Source organism: Neovison vison, chromosome 12, assembly GCF_020171115.1.
Source record: "Neovison vison isolate M4711 chromosome 12, ASM_NN_V1, whole genome shotgun sequence".
NCBI lineage: Eukaryota > Metazoa > Chordata > Mammalia > Carnivora > Mustelidae > Neogale > Neogale vison.
In genome coordinates, this window is record NC_058102.1 from 19,491,315 (window position 1) to 19,510,483 (window position 19,169).

At 34.0% G+C, this 19,169-nt stretch overlaps 1 protein-coding gene across 4 annotated transcripts in view; it reads left to right on the forward strand.

The window, feature by feature from the left end:
• The window catches only part of WASHC3 (WASH complex subunit 3), a 122,334-nt gene that overhangs the window by 62,624 nt on the left and 40,541 nt on the right, over positions 1 to 19,169 (forward strand). For 3 of the 4 annotated variants that reach the window (XR_006381434.1, XR_006381432.1, XR_006381433.1), the window contains exon 7: positions 12,916 to 12,991. Coding sequence is in view for 1 of the 4 variants with exons in the window: in XM_044229344.1 (XP_044085279.1) it covers positions 12,916 to 12,951; position 13,048 (37 nt within the window). In the remaining 3 variants the exon portion in view is untranslated. Of the gene's footprint in view, positions 1 to 12,915; positions 12,992 to 13,047; positions 13,087 to 19,169 lie in introns of those variants that run through there. The other variant, XM_044229344.1, reaches the window with a different exon arrangement.

The window sequence follows — 19,169 nt, forward strand, 5'->3', positions numbered from 1 at the left end:
TCTCAAACACTTTCTACAATCAAAATGTATTCTTTTATATTAAACAAAATAGTTTTTATCTTATAAAACAAATAAAAAATAAAGTAAAAACAAAACAAAAATGAGCAGGTTTTTCCCAGAATTGTCCACCAGAAGGACTAGAGGCCGGATCATCTGTCCACTAACCCTGGACCCATTGATTGAGGACTTTACTCCTCTACATTTCTGGGATGTAATTGCCTATGCACCTTGGTGGCTCCATGGCCTTGGAAAGGACACTTTGTCAGAAAGTGGAGAAATGGGACATTCATTGGAGGTGAGTTGCTATCACCAAAAGGTGAGTCTGAGATTGAATATAGAAATCCACTACAGCTGTGGCTAACATCCAAGGTGGGACTGGGGGGTGCATTGTAGGGCACTACCAGAAGCTTCCACTACAGACAAAGCTGCTTCTAAAGCATCACATTGACCTGAACTTACCTTTATTTAAAATCTATAATTTTTATCTTGGATATAAAGAAAATTGGATGGTAAGCCACACAAGATTTCCAGAACTTTTTCATTACAAATTTTAGTTTTTTAAAAATCTTCCAAGAATGAGCAAAGGATAAACAATGACTAAATCTGTATCTTTATAGTCTGTTGTAATTACAATACAATTTTTAAATGTTTCCTTTTACACATACCCTGCAGAGTTTTTCTGTGAAAGTTTTATATCTGAACCAGAGCATGGCTCCTGTTAGAGAATAAATTATGTCCGTGTGCTCTTAAAGAGTGCCCAAACAACATAACATTCAGTGAAACTGTTTTGTTCTGATCAAGTTCTTCACAAAAACAAGCTTAATTTCCAGGATCCATGAAAAACTTAAATTCTCACAATTTTGTACAGGACTATGTTAATTTGTAACATTGTTACTTTGTAACATTGCTCTTGCAATGGTGCCAAACTTTTGCTTTTACCTTTCTCCTTAGGAAGATGAATAACAAAAGCACTGACACTAAAGTGAGTGCCACTCTGACTTGGATTCTCAATAGAAATCTTAAACAAGAGACACTTATCTTCCTTTGGAACATGAGGTGTAAAGATTTTGTGACTCCATTTTCTCTCTTCCCAAGACAGTATTACTTTAGATTGGCAGCTTACAAGTAAATAAACTTGAGAAAAATTCATTTTATAATGTCTACAAATCATTTATTAGTCATCAGTGTATACTTATGTTCAAATAGATATGAGTAGATTAAAATACTTCAGAATTAAGCACTTCGTAGTTAACTTTACAAATTTTTTTTTGGAAATTCTAAGTATTGGAATAATATTTTTAAATCTAGAAGAAACCTTAGCAAATGTCTAGTCTAATTGCCTCATTTTTACAAATGAATGAACTGAAACACAGAGGGCTTGAAGGATTCTCCCAGGAAATATAAGAAAGAAAAGAAGTTTAGTTATATAAACAAAAATACTGTATCAGTAATATCCTTATCTTAAATATTAATGCTTTTGGTTATCTGTATAAAAGCAAAATACTTAAATTTTTAGCAATCTTATTAAAATTTTACATTGTAATCTGCAAAGTGGAGTTGTGAAATTTTTTTATATTTAATTATATTCTAACATCAATCTCCATTTTTTCACTTGTATTATAATATGTGGCCATGTGGCAATCAAGTAGAATTACTTCTACATTTTCATGGGGATATCTTAACCATACTGGTTTATGCTTTGCTTTACTGTAATTCTAGTTTTCCAAGTCAAACCTTAGAAAATTCTAAGAAGCTGGCAGTATAGTTTTTAAATGGCCAGTATAAACACAGAATACGTAGATAGCAAAGTCAAAAAGCCTCAAGGATAAAAAATCTATGACATAATTCCATAAAAGAAACAAACCATCAAAAATCACTCCTAAAAAGATAATCTGAACAGCCTTACATCTACTAAAGAAGTTGAATATACAGCTAAAAACATTCCCATAAAGAAAACTGGACACCCACGTGACTTCATTGGTGAATCCTACCTAATATTTAAGGAAGAAATAATACCAAAATCCTACCTAATATTTAAGGAAGAAATAATGTCAATTATACACAAACTATTCCAGAAAATTAAAAAGGGGGAACTACTTTCTGAGTCATTCTATCAGACCAATATTAATCTGATGCCAAAATCAAACAGACACTATAATAAAACTATAGACATATTCATTACAAAAACAGAGGTAGATGTTCTTAAAATTTTCTTAGCAAATTTAATTTAATACCATAGAAGATACACAGATGAATACACACATATTCACTAGAAATATGACAAGTTGATCATGTATGATTAGGGAAATAAAATTTAAAAAATGAGATTATGCCAGTTACCTAGTAGAATGACTAAAATCCAAAATCCTGGTAATACTAGATGCTGGAAAGACTGCAAAGCAACACTAAAACTCCTTTATAGCTTATGGAAATGAAAATTGTGGGACCACTTCGAAAAACAGTTTGGCAATTTCTTAAAGCTAAATATCATTTTACCATATACTACCCACACACCTCGGTATTTATCCATTTGGGTTGGAAACATATCCAAACAAAAACCTACCCATGAATGTTAATATTATTCATAATTCTCTAAACTAGAAACAACCAAGATGTCTCTCAGTATGTGAATGAATAAACAAATTCTAATATATCCTTACAATGGAATATTACTCAGTAATGAGAGGAAATGTGTTATCAAGTCATGAAAAGATTCAGAGGAGCTTGAAAGTATATTGGTAAGTGAAAAGTCTGCATATTTTTTTTCCCAATTTATTTATTTTCAGAAAAACAGTATTCATTATTTTTTCACCACACCCAGTGCTCCATGCAAGCTGTGCCCTCTATAATACCCACCACCTGGTACCCCAACCTCCCACCCCTCCGCCACTTCAAACCCCTCAGACTGTTTTTCAGAGTCCATAGTCTCTCATGCATATTGTATAATTCCAAATACATGACATTTTAGAAAAGTCAAAGCTACAAAGATAGCAAAAAAAAAAAAAATCAGTAAGGATGTAAGGGGAGTGAAGGTAGAATGAATAGGTGAAGCACAGGATATTCTAAAGGTAATTAAACTATTCTATATGAAAGTGTAATGTGATGGATACATATCATTATTCATTTGTCATAACCCATAGAACTGTACAACACAAAGAGTGAACCTTAATGTGAACTATGGACTAGTTAATAATAATGTATCAGTATTATTTCCTTAATTGTAAAAAAAAAAAAAAGTCCATTAATTATAACAAATGCAACACACTAATGCAATTTGCTAATAATGGGGGAAACTGGAATGAGGGGAGTGGAGTATATATATCGAATTTCTGTACTATTTGCTCAATTATTCTGTAAATGTAAGCTATCCTAAAAACACTTCTTATTTTTCTTTCTTAGAGATGAGAATGAAATAATGGTTTTTTGAAGTTTTTTAAAAAATTCCAGTTAATAAACATATAGTTCATTATAACATATTAGTTTCAGGTGTACAATATAGTAATTCAGTACTTCTGTTAAACACCTGGTGCTCATCACAAAAAGTGGACTCCTTAATCCCTATCACCTATTTAACCCATCTCCCACCCACCTCCATTTTGGGAACCCATCAGTTTGTTCTTTGTAGTTAAAAGTCTTGTTTCTTGGTTTGCCTCACTCTCTTTTTTGCCCTTTTCTCATTTGTTTTGTTTCTTAAATTCCACACATAAGTGAAATCCTGTAGTATTTGTCTTTCTCCAACTGACTTATTTTGCTCAGCATACTACTCTCTTAACTCTATCAATGTCATTGCAAATAGCATATTTTATTCATGTTTATGGCTGAGCAGTAATCCATTATGTGTGTATGTATATATAGACACATATATTTATACACAATACATATATACATACATATACTACACACACACACACACACACACATCTTCTTTCTCCATTCATCATGGATTGGAAGAACAAATAATATTAAAATGCCTATAGTACCCAAAGCAATCTACATATTTAATGCAATCCCTATGAAAATTCCAACAGCATTTTTCACAGAGCTAGAAAAAAAGATCCTAAAATTTGTATGGAACAACAAAGGATCTGAAATGGCCAAAGCAACCTTGAAAAAGAAAAGCAAAGCTGAAACAAACAATTTTGGACTTCATATTACAGAGCTGTAGTGATCAAGACAGTATGATACTGGAACAAAAATATTTGACACATAGATCAATAGAACAGAATAGAAAACTCAGAAATGAGCCCACAACCATATGGTTAATTAATCTTCAATAAAACAGGAAAGAATATCCAGTGAGAAAGACAGTCTCTTCAGCAAATGGTACTGGGAAAACTAGACCACTGTCTTACAGCATACCCAAAAGTAAATTCAAAATGGATTAAGAGCATAAATATGAGAGCTGAAACCATAAAAATCCTAAAGGAGAACACAGTAACTTCTTTGACATCAGCAGTAGCAGCTTCTTACTAGATATGACTCCTGCAGCAAAGGAAATAAAAGCAAAAAAACTACTGAGACTTCATCAAAATAAAAGGCTTCTACACCACAGAAGAAGAAAACTACAAAACTGAAAGGAAACCTATGAAATGGGAGAGGATATTTGCAAATGATACATCCAATGAAGGGTTAGAATCCAAAATACATGAAGAACTTATAAACTCAACACCCAAAAATGAATAATCAGTTGAAAAATAGAAGACATGAATAGAATTTTCCAAAGAAGACATATAGATGGTCAACAAACTCATGAAAAGATTCTCAGCATCACTCATCATCAGAGAAATGCAAATCAGAACTACAATGAGATATCACCTCATATGTATCAGAATGGCTAAAATCAACAACACAAGAAACAATAAGTGTGGAGAAAGGGGAACCCTCTTGCACTGTTGGTGGCAATGCAAACTGGTGCAGCCACTATGGAAAACAGTATGTAGTTTCCTCAAATTGTTAAAAATAGAACTACCCCATGATCCAGCAATTGCACTACTAGGTATTCACCCAAAGAATACAAAAATAGTAATTCGAAGGGCTATATACATCCTGAAATTTATAACAGCATTATCTACAATAGCCAAATTATGGAAACATCCCCAGAACATCCATTTTTAAATAATTCATATCCAGGTGGAGTTTATCCCAGGAATCCAAGGTTAGATTAACTCAAAAATCAATCTAAGTTATCACATTAACAAACTAAAAGAAAAAACATGTGATCATCTCAGTAGGCACAGAAAATGCATTTGACAAAAAACAATATCCATTCTCAATGAACTAAAAATAGAAATGAACTTCCTCTATCTGATTAAAAACAAAAGCCTAAAAACCTACAGCTAAAATCATACCTAATGGTAAAAATCTGAATACTTTTCTCCTACGAAAACAATGTCCACTATTATCAGTTCTATTCACCATCCTACTGGAGATTATAGCCAATAAAATAAGACAAGAAAAGAAATAAAAGTCATACAGATTATAAGGAAAAACTATCTTTACCTGAAGACAGCATTATTAACTATATAAAAATCAATTGGAATGTATAAAAGAAGTTAGAGCTAACGAGTTTACAAGGTTGAAGGATACAAAATCAATATACAATAATTAGTTGTATTTTTATATACTAACAATGAGCAGTTAAAATTGCCATTTACAATAGCATCAAAAACTATGAAATTCTGGGATAAATCTAATAAAAACCAAATCTAACAAATCTAACAAAACCAAAAGCTATAGAACAGTGCTGAGAGAAACTAAGGAAGGCCTAGATAAATGGAGTATGATTTACTGTATCTATGTGTTGGAAGACTCTTATTAAAAATCTTATTTAAAAGTTACCAAATTGGGCTAGAGATTAAATGCAATCCAATAAAGATCCCCGAAGACTTTTTTAAAATAGAAATTAACCAAATTATTTTAAAATTCACATGGAAATGCAAAGAACCTAGAATACCTGAACAGTAAAAGAACTAAGCTGGAAGACTAAGACCACTTGATTTCTAGAGTTATTATAACCCACAGTAATTGAGAAAGTCTGGTATTGGTGTAAAGACAGAAAGGATATCAATGGAACAGAACAGAGTCCAGAATTAGACCAACACACATATGGTACTAATTTCTAAAGAAGATGCAAAGGCAATTTAGTGACGAAAGGGCAGAATGGAACAATTGGATATCCATATTTTCTAAAAGATTTTATTTATTTATTTGACAGGGACACAGCAAGAGAAGGAACAACAAGCAGGGGAAGTGGGAAAGGGAGAAGCAGGCCCCCTGCAGGGGGCCTGATGCGGGGCTCCAGACCAGGACCCTCAGATCATGACATAAGCCGAAGGCAGATGCTTAATGACTGAGCCACCCAGGCACCCCTGGATATCCATATTTTTTAAAGGTTTTATTTATTTGATAGATCACAAGTAAGCAGAGAGACAGGCAAAGAGAGGGAGAAGTGGGCTCTCTGCTCAGCGGGTCTGGGAGCAGGGAGCCTGATGCGGGGCTCAATCCCAGGACCCTGAGATCATGACCTGAACTGAAGGCAGAGGCTTAACTCACTGAGCCACCCAGGTGCCCCTGGATATCCATATTTTTTAAAAAAGATTTTTATTTATTTATTTGACTGATCGAGATCACAAGTAGGAAGATAGGCAGGCAGAGAGAGAGGAGGAAGCAAGCTCCCTGCTGAGCAGAGAGCCTGACATGGGGCTCAATCCCAGGACCTTGGGATCATGACCTGAGCTGAAGGCAGAGGCTTCAACCCTCTGAGCCACCCAGGGGCCCCTGGATATCCATATTTTTAAAAGAACTTTAATCCATTCAAAACCTTATACAAAAATAAAATGAAATAATATGGTAATTTTCTTTCTCTAGTTGACTTATTTCACTTAGCATAATACCCTCTAGTTCTACCCATGTGATTGCAAATGTAAGATTTCATTTTTAATGGCTAAGTAATATTCCACTGTGTATATATACCACATCTTCTTTATCCATTATTATGTTGAAGGACATATGGGCTCTTTCCATATTTTGGCTGTTGTGGACTTTGCTGCTATAAACATTGGGGTGCAGGTAACCCTTCAAATCACTACATTTGTATCCTTTGGGTAAATATCTAGTAGTGTAATTGCTGGGTCATAGGGTAGCTCTAGGTGGAGTTAAGAAACAAGGATCACAAGGGAAGAGAGGAAAGGAAAAAATCAGACGAAATCAGAAAGGGAGACAAACCATAAAAGACTTGTAACCATAGGAAACAAACAGGGTTACTGGAGGAAAGATGGATGGAGGGATGGGGTAATTGGGTGATGGGCATTAGGGAGGGCACTTGATGAAATGAGCAGTGGGTATTATATGCAACTGATGAACTACCGTACTCTTCTTCCAAAACTAAAAAAAAAAAAAAAAAGAAAGAAAGAAAGAGACTTTAAATGTAAAGCCCAACAGGGCAATGACAGAGTGGGTCTTTGTCCAGCCCCTGGAGCTAGAGCTGTGGTGAACTCTTCCACTTCCTGCTGCAAATAATAAAGGCTCTTCATCCTGGGAAGAGCAAACAAGCTCCATGACTATAAACTCTCTAGAAAAAGAAAAATAACATAGGAGAAAGTCTTTACGACTTCAGGCAAAGATTTCTTAGATGAAGTACCAAAAGCATGATTCATAGAAACCCAACTAATAAATTGGAACAGCAAAATTAAAAACTTCTCTTTGAAAGATACCCTTAAGAGAATAAAAAAATCACACTATAAACTGGGAGAAAACATATACAAATTGTACATCTGATAAAAGACTTGTTTCTAAAATATATAAAGAACTCACAAAATTCATTAGTTAAAAAATCCAACTAAAAAGATGGACAAAAGATTTGATATATACTTGACTGAGAAAGGTAACAGATAACAAACATATGAAAAGATGCACATAAATTGTTGGGGGGATGCAAACTGGTAAAGCCATTCTGGAAAACAATGTGGAGTTTCCTCAAAATGTTAGAAATACAACTACCCTATGATATAACAGTTGCTCTAGTGGGTATTTATCCGAAGGATACAAAAATAGTGATTCAAAAGGACATATGCACGCCAATTATTTATAGCAGCAATGTCCACAATAGCCAACCTACAGAAAAAGCTCAGATGTCCATTGACAGATGAATGTATAAAGAAGTGGTGGAGTGACTGGTTGGTTCAGTCTGTTAAGCACCTGCCTTCAGCTCAGGTTGTGATCTTGGGGTCCTGGAATTGAACCCTACATCAGTTCCCTGCTCAGTGGGAGCCAGTTTCACCCTCTGCCCCTCTCCCTGACTGTGTTTCCTGCTCTCTCTCAAAGAAACAAATAAAATAAGGAACATTCCATTTTATCTATCTATCTATCTATATATACAATGAAATATTAGCCATCAAAAAGAATGAAATCTTGGCACTTGCAACAACATGGATGGAACTAGAGTGTATTATGCTAAGTGAAACAAGTCAGTCAAAAAGACACACACCATATGATTTCACTCATATGTGGAATTTAAGAAACAAACTAGTGAAATAGGGGAAGGGAAGGAAAAATTTAAAAAGGTTAAAAACAGGAAGACAAACCTTGAGAGACTCTGAACTATAGGAAACAAACTGTGGGTTGCTGGAGGGGAGGTGGGTGAGGGAATAGGGTAATGGGTGGTGGGCATTAAGGAAGGCACTTGATGTAATGACTGCTGGATATTATATGCAACTGATGAATCACTAAATTCTACCCCAAAATTAATAATGTACTATATGTTAACTAACTTGAATTAAAAAAAATAAAATACAAATCCATTAACAACAACAAAGATGCACAACATTAGTCTTTAGGAAAATGAAAATTAAACCCACCGCAAAACACTGTTTTATTATATCTCACACTATCTATTAGAATGGCTGAAAATTTTTTATTTTTTTAAATTTTTAAAAAGATTTTATTTGTTTATTTGACACAGAGAGAGAGATCACAAGTAGGCAGAGAGCGAGGGGAAAGCAGGCTCCCTGCTGAGCGGAGAGCCTGATATGGGACTCGATCCCAGGACCCTGAGATCATGACCTGAGCCAAAGGCAGAGGCTTAACCCATTGAACCACCCAGGTGCCCAAGAATGGCTGAAATACTTTTAAATTTATTGAGGTAAAATTGGTATGCCATATTATATTAGTTTCAGGTGTACAAGTAGTGTTAATATTTGTTAACATTGTAAAATTGTCACTATAATAAAGTCTATTTATCACCTGTCACCTTAGAAAGTTAATATGGTATTACTGACTATATTCCATATGCTGTGCATTATGTCCCCAGGATGTATTTATTTTATAATTGAAAGTTTGCAATTTTTAATACCCTTCACCCACTTTGCCCCCTCTACACTCTGCCAACCACCAATCTGTTCTGTATCAATGATTCTGGGTTTGGGTTTTTTTTATTGTCTTAAATTTCACAGATGAGGGAATTCATGGGGCATTTGTCTTTGTCTAATTCATTTAACATAATCCCCTAAAGGTCCATCCATGTTGCTGCAGATGCAAAGATTTCATTTTTTTAACATTTTTTAAAAAAGATCTCATTTATTTATTAGCGAGAGAATGAGCATTGTCAGGGGGAGGGACAGAGGGAGAAACAGACTTCCCCCTGAGCAGGTAGTCCAAAGCAGGGCTCCATCCCAGGACCTCGGGATCATGACCTGAGCCGAAGGCAGGTGCTTGACTGAGCCTCCCAGGTGCCCCAAGATTTCATTTTTTTATGGCTGAATAATATACCACAACCTTTTTATCTACTCATCTGTCACTGGACAGAGGTTGCTTCGATATCTTGGTTATTGTAAATGCTACAGTGAATATAGGGGTACATATATATTTTTCAAATTACTGTTTTCATTTTCTTTGGATAGATACCCAGTAGTGGAATTGCTGAATCATATGTAGTTCTATTTTTTAATTTTTTTAAGGAACCTCCATACTGTTTTCCATAGTGGCTGTACCAATTCATATTCCCAGCAGTGAATTAGGAAACACTTTTTACTCTTTTCTCTACATCCTAGCCAACATTTGTTATTTCTTGTCTTCTTGATAAAAGCTATGCTGACAGGTATAAGATGATATCTTATTGTATTTTTCATTTGCATTTACCTAATGCTTAGTGATGTTGAGTATCTTTTCACATGCCTGTTAGCCATCTGTATGTCTTCTTTGGAAAAATACCTATTCAGATCCTCTGCTCATTTTTTAATCAGGTGTTTTTTGGTTTGGGGTTTTTTTGTTTTGTTTTGTTTTGTTTTTGCTATTGAGTTACTAATTCTTTATATATTTTGTATATTAACCCCTTATTGGATATAAATTTGAAATATTTTCTCCCACTCAGTACATTGTCTTTTCATTGTGTTGATGGTTTCCTTTGCTGCACAGAACTTTTTAGTTTGATGTAGTCACACTTGTTTATTTTTGCTTTTGTTTGATTGCCTTTGGAGTCAGATCCAAGAAACATCACTAAGACCAATATCAAGGAATTTACTGCCTAATGTTCTCTTCTAGGTATTTCATGGTTTTGGGTCTTACATTCAAGTTTTTAATCCATTCTAAGTTAATTTTTGTGTATGGTGTAATATAGCAGTCCAGTTTCATTCTTTGGCATATAGCTGTCCAGTTTTCCCAGCACCATTTACTGCAGAGTCTATCCTTTTCCCATTGTGTATCCTTGAATCCTTTGTCATAACCTAATTGACTATATATGCAGGGGTTTACTTCTGTGCTCTCTATTCTGTTCCATTAATCTATGTGTCTGTTTTTATGCAAATACTATACTATTTTTATTAGTATGGCTTTGTAGTATAGTTTGAAATCAGGCAGTATGATACCCCCAGCTTTGTTCTTTCTCAATATTGTTTTGGCTATTAGACATCCTTTGTTGTTTCATATAAGTTTTAGAATTATTTGTTCCATTGTTATACAAAATTTTCGCTAGAATTTTCATAGGGATTGTATTGAATCTATAGATTGCTTTAGGTCAGATATTTAACAATATTAATTCTTCCATGAGTGCAGAATATCTTTTCAGTTTCTTGGTTGATAATTGTATGCTCATGATTCATGTCTTTGGTATCAATTGTAACTTCCATTTTTTATTTATTTGAATCCTCTTTTTTTCATGGTGAGTCTAGCTAAAGGTTTATCAGTTTTATCTTTTCAAAGAACCATCTCTTAGTTTTGGTGATCTTTTCTATTTTATTTTTAGTTTCTATTTCATTTTTTTTCTCACTCTCTTTTTTTAAATTTCCCCCCCCTTGGGGCTTTGTACTTCTTTTTCTAGTTCCTTTAGGTGTAAAATTAAATCGGCATGTTTTTTCTTTCTTGAGGTAGGTCTATATTGATATGAACTTCCCTCTTAGAATTGCTTTTGCTGCATCCCATAGATTTTGACATGTCACATTTATGTTTTCACTTGTGTCTAAGTATTTTTAATTTCTCCTTTGTTTTCTACCATGATCCAGTTGTTGTTCAGTAGTGTATTATTTAATTTCCATGTATTTTTAACTTTCTTCTTGTAATTGATTTCTAGTATCATACCATTGTGGTTAGAAAAAATACCTGATATTATTTAACTCTTCTTGAAATTACTGAGACTTGTTTGGTGGCCGAACATGTGATCTATTTTGGGAACTATTCCATGTGTATATGAGCGTGTATTCTGCTGTTTTGGATGAAGTGTTCTGTATTAGTCTATCTGGCCTAATGTGTCATTTAATGACTTTCTTTAGTGCTATATTTAGATTCCTTTCTCATGTTTTTGTGTGTACTTACTGTATTTACTACAAGTTTTTTTTCTTTGTGGTTACAATGAGGTTTGTATATATCATCCCACACACAGTAGTGTATTTTAAGTTCATAGCAACATACATTTAAACACATTCCAAAACTACATTTTTATACACTCCCATGTTTTATATTTCTGATGTCATTTTTATGTTTTATATTATATATTCCCTTAACTAATTATTATAGTTTTCAACAAATTAAATACTTTTGTACTTTAACTTTCTTAGTGTCTTTATAAATGACTAATCCTCCTCTTTCTATATATTTAATTTTCCAATGAGAATTTTGCTTTTATGTATTTTCTTGTTATTACTTGGTTCCATTCCTTTTCAGCTTAACAAAATTCCTTTAATATTTCTCATAAGACTGGCTTAGTAGTGATAAACTCTTTTAGATTTTGCCTGGAAAATTCCTTAATTCTTCTTCAAATGTGAATGATAACCTTACCACGTATGATATTTTGGGTTGGAAGGTTTTTTCTTTTACCACATTGAATATGTCGTGCCACACCCTTCTGGCTTGCAAAATTCTGCTGAGAAATCTGCTGATAGCCTGATGGGGTTTCCCTTGTATGAAACAGTTTATTATCTTATTGCCTTTATACAACAGAAGTTCAACAAAAGCAACAAGAGAAGTAACAAGAGAAGATAAAGATATTCTCTCTTTAACTTTTGACATCCTAATTATAATGTGTATTGGTGTGGCTTTCTTTAGATTCATTCATTTTTTAACTCTCTGGGGCTTCCTGGTCCTGGATATTTGCTTCCTTGCCTAAGTTAGATAATCTTTCAGCCATTATTTTTTCAAATAAGTTTCTTGCACTTTTATCTCTCTTTTCTTCCTTGGGACACCTATAATGCAAAAGTTATTCTGCTTGATATTGTCGGGTCCTTTAAGTTATCTTAATTTTTTAATTCTTTTTTCTTTTTGTTGCTCTGTGTTGGTAAGTTCTGTTGCTTTTCCTTTCAGCTCACTGATCTGTTATACTTCATCTAATCTGCTGTTAAATCCCTCTAGTGTATTTTTCAGTTTATTGCATTCTTCAGCTCTGTGACTAATATTTGATACTTTTTTATATTTTCTGTCTCTTTATTGAAGTTCTTGCTATGTTGACACATCCTACTCCCAAGTTTGGTGAGCATCATTGCAACCATCATTTGGAATTCTTTATCAGGTAGGTTACTTATCTCCATATTATTTTTTTTAATTTTATTTATTTATTTGATAAAGAGAGACACAGAAAGGGAGAGACACAAAGAGCACAAGCAGGAGGGAGCTGCAGAGGGAGAGGGAGAAGCAGACTGTCTTCTGAGCAGAGAGCCTGATGCAGGGCTCAATCCCAGGATACTGGGTCATGACCTGAGCCAAAGGCAAACACTTAACCAACCAAGCCACCCAGGCACCACACTTATCTCCATATTACTAAGGTATTTTTTCAGCTTTGTGTTGTTCTTTCATTTGAAGCATATTTCTCTGTTTTCTCATTTTGCTTGACTCTGTGCTTACTACTATATATTAGATAAAACAGCTATCTTTCTCAGTCTTGGAGTGTCCTTGTACACATGATGATACTTCTTGTTTTTGCTTTCTTTTTTAAGATTTTATTTTTAATGGATTATATATAATCTATGTATTTTTATATAATGGAATATATATGTATATGTATAAATATATAAAATGTATATTTAAATTTTATATATAAAATATATAATACTTTATATTATATGTCAATATAAATATATTTATATATAAATATATATTTTAAAATATATTCATATATGTGTGTTATATAATGTGTATAAATATATATATATAATGTAATACCTATATTCCGTTTTGTTTATCCATTTATCTATCAATCAATACTTGGACTGCTTCCATAATTTGGCTATTATAAATAATGCTGTGATAAACACAGGGGTGCATATTTCTTTGAATTAGGGTTTTCATATTATTTGGGTGAGTACCCAGTAATGGAATTACTGGTTAATATGGTAATCCTATTTTTTAATGTTTTGAGCAACCTTCATACTGTTTTCCACAGTGGCTGCACCAGTTTTCATTCCCAACAACAGTGAAAGAGTGTTCCTTTTTTCCCAAATCCTTCCCAACACTTGTTTCTTTTTTTTTTTGATTCTAGCCATTCTGACAGGTATGACATGATATCTCATTTTGATTTGCATTTCCCTGATGATTGAGTGATGTTAAGCATCTTTTCATGTATCTGTTGGCCATCTGTACATCTTCTTTGGAGATATGTCTATTCAAGTCTTCTGCCCATTTTTTATTAGATTATCTGCTTTTTGATGTTGAGTTATATAAGTTCTTTATATATGTTAGACACTAACCCTTTTTCAGATGTGCCATTTGCAAATATCTTCTCCCTTCAGTAGATCATCTTTAGTTTTGTTGTGTCCTTTGCTGTGCAGAAAATTTTAATATTCATATACTCCCAGTAGTTTATTTTACCTTTGATTCCCTTGGGAGACATATCTAAAAAATGTTGCTGCAACACTGTTAGAGAAATTACTGCCTTCTTTCTTCAAAAATTTTTATGGTTTTTGTGGACATTCCTGATATATACACAATGGAATACTATGCAGCCATCAAAAGAAACGAAATCTTGCCATTTGCGACAACATGGATGGAACTAGAGCGTATCATGCTTAGCGAAATAAGTCAAGCGGAGAAAGACAACTATCATATGATCTCCCTGATATGAGGAAGTGGTGATGCAACATGGGGGCTTAAGTGGGTAGGAGAAGAATCCATGAAACAAGATGGGATAGGGAGGGAGACAAACCATAAGTGACTCTTAATCTCACGAAACAAACTGTGGGTTGCTGGGGGGAGGGGGGTTGGGAGAAGGGGGGTAGGGTTATGGACATTGGGGAGGGTATGTGCTTTTGGGTAAATTGGAAGGGGAGATGAACCATGAGAGACTATGGACTCTGAAAAACAATCTGAGGGGTTTGAAGTGGCGGGGGGGTGGGAGGTTGGGGTACCAGGTGGTGGGTATTATAGAGGGCACAGCTTGCATGGAGCACTGGGTGTGGTGAAAAAATAATGAATACTGTTTTTCTGAAAATAAATAAATTGGGAAAAAAATCCACAATAAAAAAAAACCTTAAAAAAATTTTTATGGTTTCAGGTCTCACATATAGGTCTTTAGTCCATTTTTAGTTTATTTTTCTATATAGTATAAGAAAATGGTCCAGTCACATTCTTTTGCATGTAGCTGTTCCATTTTGCGAACACTATGTGTTAAAAAGCTTTTTCCCCATTACACATACTTGCCTCATTTGTCAAAGATTAATTGGCCACATAATCAGGGGTTTATTTCTGGACTCTCTCATCTGTTCTATTGATGTCTATGTCTACTTTTGTGCCAGTACTTACTGTTTTGGTCACTATTACTTTGTAGTGTAGCTCGAAATCTGGGACTGTGAAGCCTCTAGTTTTGTTCTTCTTTTTCAAGATTGCCTTGGCTATTTAGGTTCTTTTATGGTTCCCATACAAATTTTAGGATTATTTGTTCCAATTCTGTGAAATATGCTGTGCATATTTTAATAGGGATCCCTTTAAATCTTTACATTACTGGGCGCCTGGGTGGCTCAGTGGGTTAAGCCGCTGCCTTCGGCTCAGGTCATGATCTCAGGGTCCTGGGATCGAGTCCCGCATCGGGCTCTCTGCTCAGCAGGGAGCCTGCTTCCTCCTCTCTCTCTCTGCCTGCCTCTCTGCCTACTTGTAATCTCTCTCTGTCAAATAAATAAATAAAATCTTTGAAAAAAAAATTTAAATCTTTACATTACTTTGGGTAATATGGACATTTTAACAGTATTTGTTCTCCCAATCCATGAGCATGGACTATCTTTCCTTTTGTATGCATCATCTTCAGTTTCTATCATCAGTGTTTTATAGTTTTTAGAGTACCAGTCTTTCACTTCCTTGGTTAATTTATTCCTAGGCATTTTATTATTTTTGGTGCAATTGTAAATAAGACTGTTTTCATAATTTCTCTTTCTGCTACTTCATTATTAGTATGTAGAAAGAAACAGATTTCTGTAGATTGATTTTGTATCCTGTGACCTTACTGAATTCATTATCAGTTCTAGTAATTTTTGGTAGAATTTTTAGGGTTTTCTATGTAGAATGTCATGTCATCTGCGACTAATGAAAGTTTTACTTCTTCCTTACCAGTTTGGATGCCTTGTATTTCTTTTTGTTGTCCGATTCCTGTGACTAGGAATTCCAGTATTATATTAAATAAAAGTGCTGATAGTGGACATCCCTGTCCTGTTCCTGACCTTATGGGGAAAGCTCTCAATTTCACCATTGGTTATGATGTTAGCTGTGGATTTGTTATACATGGCCTTTATTACATTGAGGTATATTTCCTCTAAACCTACTTTGTTGAGGGTTTTATCGTGAATGGTTGTTGTACTTTGTCAGATCCTTTTTCTGTTTCTATTGAAATGATCATATGGGTTTTGTCCTTTTTCTTGTTGATGTGGTGTATCATGTTGATTGATTTGTGAATAGTGACCCAGCCTCGCATGCCAGGAATAAATTGCATTTGATCATGTGGTAGTGTTTTTAATCTGTTGTTGGATTCTGTTTGCTAATATTTTGTTGAGAATTCTTGCATCTGTATTCATTAGGGATATTTGTCTGTAGTTCTTTTTTGTAGTACTTTGGTATCAGAATACTGCCAGCCTCCTAGAATGAATTTGGAAGCTTTCCTTTCTCTTCTATTTTTTTAAATAGTTTGAGAAGAAAGGTATTAACTCTTCCTTAAATGTTTGGTAGAATTCACCTGTGAAGACACCTTCTAGTTCTTCCTGATTCAGTTTTGGGAGGTTACATGTTTCTAGGAATTTATCCATTTCACCTAGTTTGTCTAATTTGTTGGCATATAATTTTTTATAATATTCTCTTATAACCCTTTGTATTTCTATGGTGTCAGTTGTTATTTCTCCTCTTTCATTTCTGATTTTGAGTTCTCTCTCTCTCTCTCTCTCCCTCGGATGAGTATGGCTAAAGATTTATCAATTTTGTTGATCTTTTCAAAGATCCAGTTCCTGGTTTCATTGATCTGTTTTGTTGTTTGTTTTCTTTTTTTTTTCCGGTTTTGTTTATTCCTAATTTTATTTTATTCTAATTTTTATTATTTCCTTCCTTCAACTGGTTTTTTATTTTGTTTATTCTTTTTCTAGTTCCTTTAGGTGTAAGGTTAGGTGATTCATTTGAGATTTTTCTTGCTTCGTGAAGTAGGCCTTATTCCTATAAACTTCCCTCTTAGAACAGCTTTTGCTGCAACCCAATGATTTTGGATTACCGTGTTTTCATTTTTATTTATCTCCATATATCTTTTTTTATTTCCTCCTTGATATCTTAGTTGACCCATATGTTGTTTATTAGCATGTTATTTAACCTCCATGTGTTCATGTTCTTTCCAGATTTTTTCTTGTGGTTGATTTCTAGTTTCATACCATTGCATTTGGAAAAGTTCATGGTATGACTTCAGTCTTTTTTAATTTGTTGAGTCTTGTTTTGTGGCCTAAAACGTGAGCTATTCTGGAGAATATTCATGTGCGTGTGAAAATAATGTATTCTGCTGTCTCAGGATAGAATGTTCTGAATATATCTGCTAGATCATTCTGGTCCAGTGTGTCATTCAAAGCTATTGATTTCTTGTTGATTTTCTGTTTGGATGATCTATACATTGATATAAATGGGGTGGTAAAGTCCCCAACTATTATTAAATATATCTTCTGTGGGGTTGTTCCCTTTATGATTATGTAGTGTCCTTCTTTGTCTCTTATTACAGTCTTTGTTTTAAAGTCTGTTTTGTCTGATGTAAGAATTATTACCCTGGCATGTTTTTCATTTCCATTTGTATGATAAATGTTTTTCTACCCCTTTACTTTCAGTCTGCATGTATGTTTGGTCTGAAATGAGTCTCTTGTAGGCAGCATATAAATCGGTCTTGCTTTTTAATCTATTCCACCATCCTATGTCCTTTAATTGGAGCATTTGTTCCATTTACATTCAAAGTAATTGTTGGTAGGTATGTAATTATTGCCATTATGTTACTTGTTTTATTGTTGTTTCTGTAGTTCTTTGTTCCTTTCTCATTCCTCTCACATTGTTTGCTGGCTTTCTTTAGGAATAGACTTGGATACCTTTCTCTTTACTTTTTGCATATTTATTACCATTATTTGATTTGTGGTTTATATATAGCATACATCAAGCAGTCTTTCTTAAGTTGATGGCCACTGACATTTGAACACATTCTAAAAGCACTAAGGTTTTATTCCTCTCTCCCATCCCTCACATTTTATATATATGGTTTCATATTTCACATCCTTTTATTGTGTGAATCCCTTGACTTATTATTATAGATACACTAATTTATTGCTTTTGTGCTTCCTACTTTTCTTACTCCTGATTATGATCTTTCTTTTCCAGTCAAAGATTCTCCTTTAACATTTCTTTTAAGGCTGGTTTAGTGATAATGAATTCCTTTAATTTTGCTTGTGTGGGAAACTCTTTAATATCTCTTATTCTGAATAATAGCCCTGCTGGATAGAGTATTCTGGGATGCAGAGTTTTTTTTCTTTCAGCATTTTAATTATACCATGCCACTTTCTTCTGGCCTACTAAGTTTCTGATGAAAAATCAGCTGATAAATTTTGGGGGTTTTCCTTGTGTGTAACTGTTGTCTTTTCACTTTCTCTCTTTAAAATTCTTTTCATCACTACCTTTTGCCCTTTTAAATACAAACTTGGTGTTTGATTTTCTTGGGAGCTCTCTGTGCCTCTCAGATTTGGATTTCTGTTTCCTTCCTCAGAAAGAAGTTTCGAGCTACTATTTCTTCAAATAAATTTTCTCCTCTCTTTTCTCTGTCTTCTCTATCTTGGATCCCTGTAATGCAAATGTTATTATGCTTGATGGTGTCACTGAGCTCCTTAGTCATTTCGTTTTTTAGTGCATTTTTCTCTTTCCTGTTCAGCTTGATTGATTTCCATTACTCTGACCTCCAGGTCACTGATCTGTTCTTCTGCCTCCTTTAGTCTACTGTTTATTCCCTCTAGTGTATTTTTAAGTTGCTATCAGGTTTTTAATTTCTGGTTGGTTCTTTTTAATGTTTTCTCTCTCTTTGTTGAGAGTCTCACTGAGGTGATCCACTTTTTTCTCCAGTTAAGTGAGTATCTTTATTACTATTACTTTAAATTCTCTACCAGACTTATACTTGCCTCCATTTCATTTAACTCCTTTGCCACAATTTTGTCCTGTTCTTTGATTTGGGACATATTCCTCTGTCTCCTCATTTTTTCTAACTCTCTATG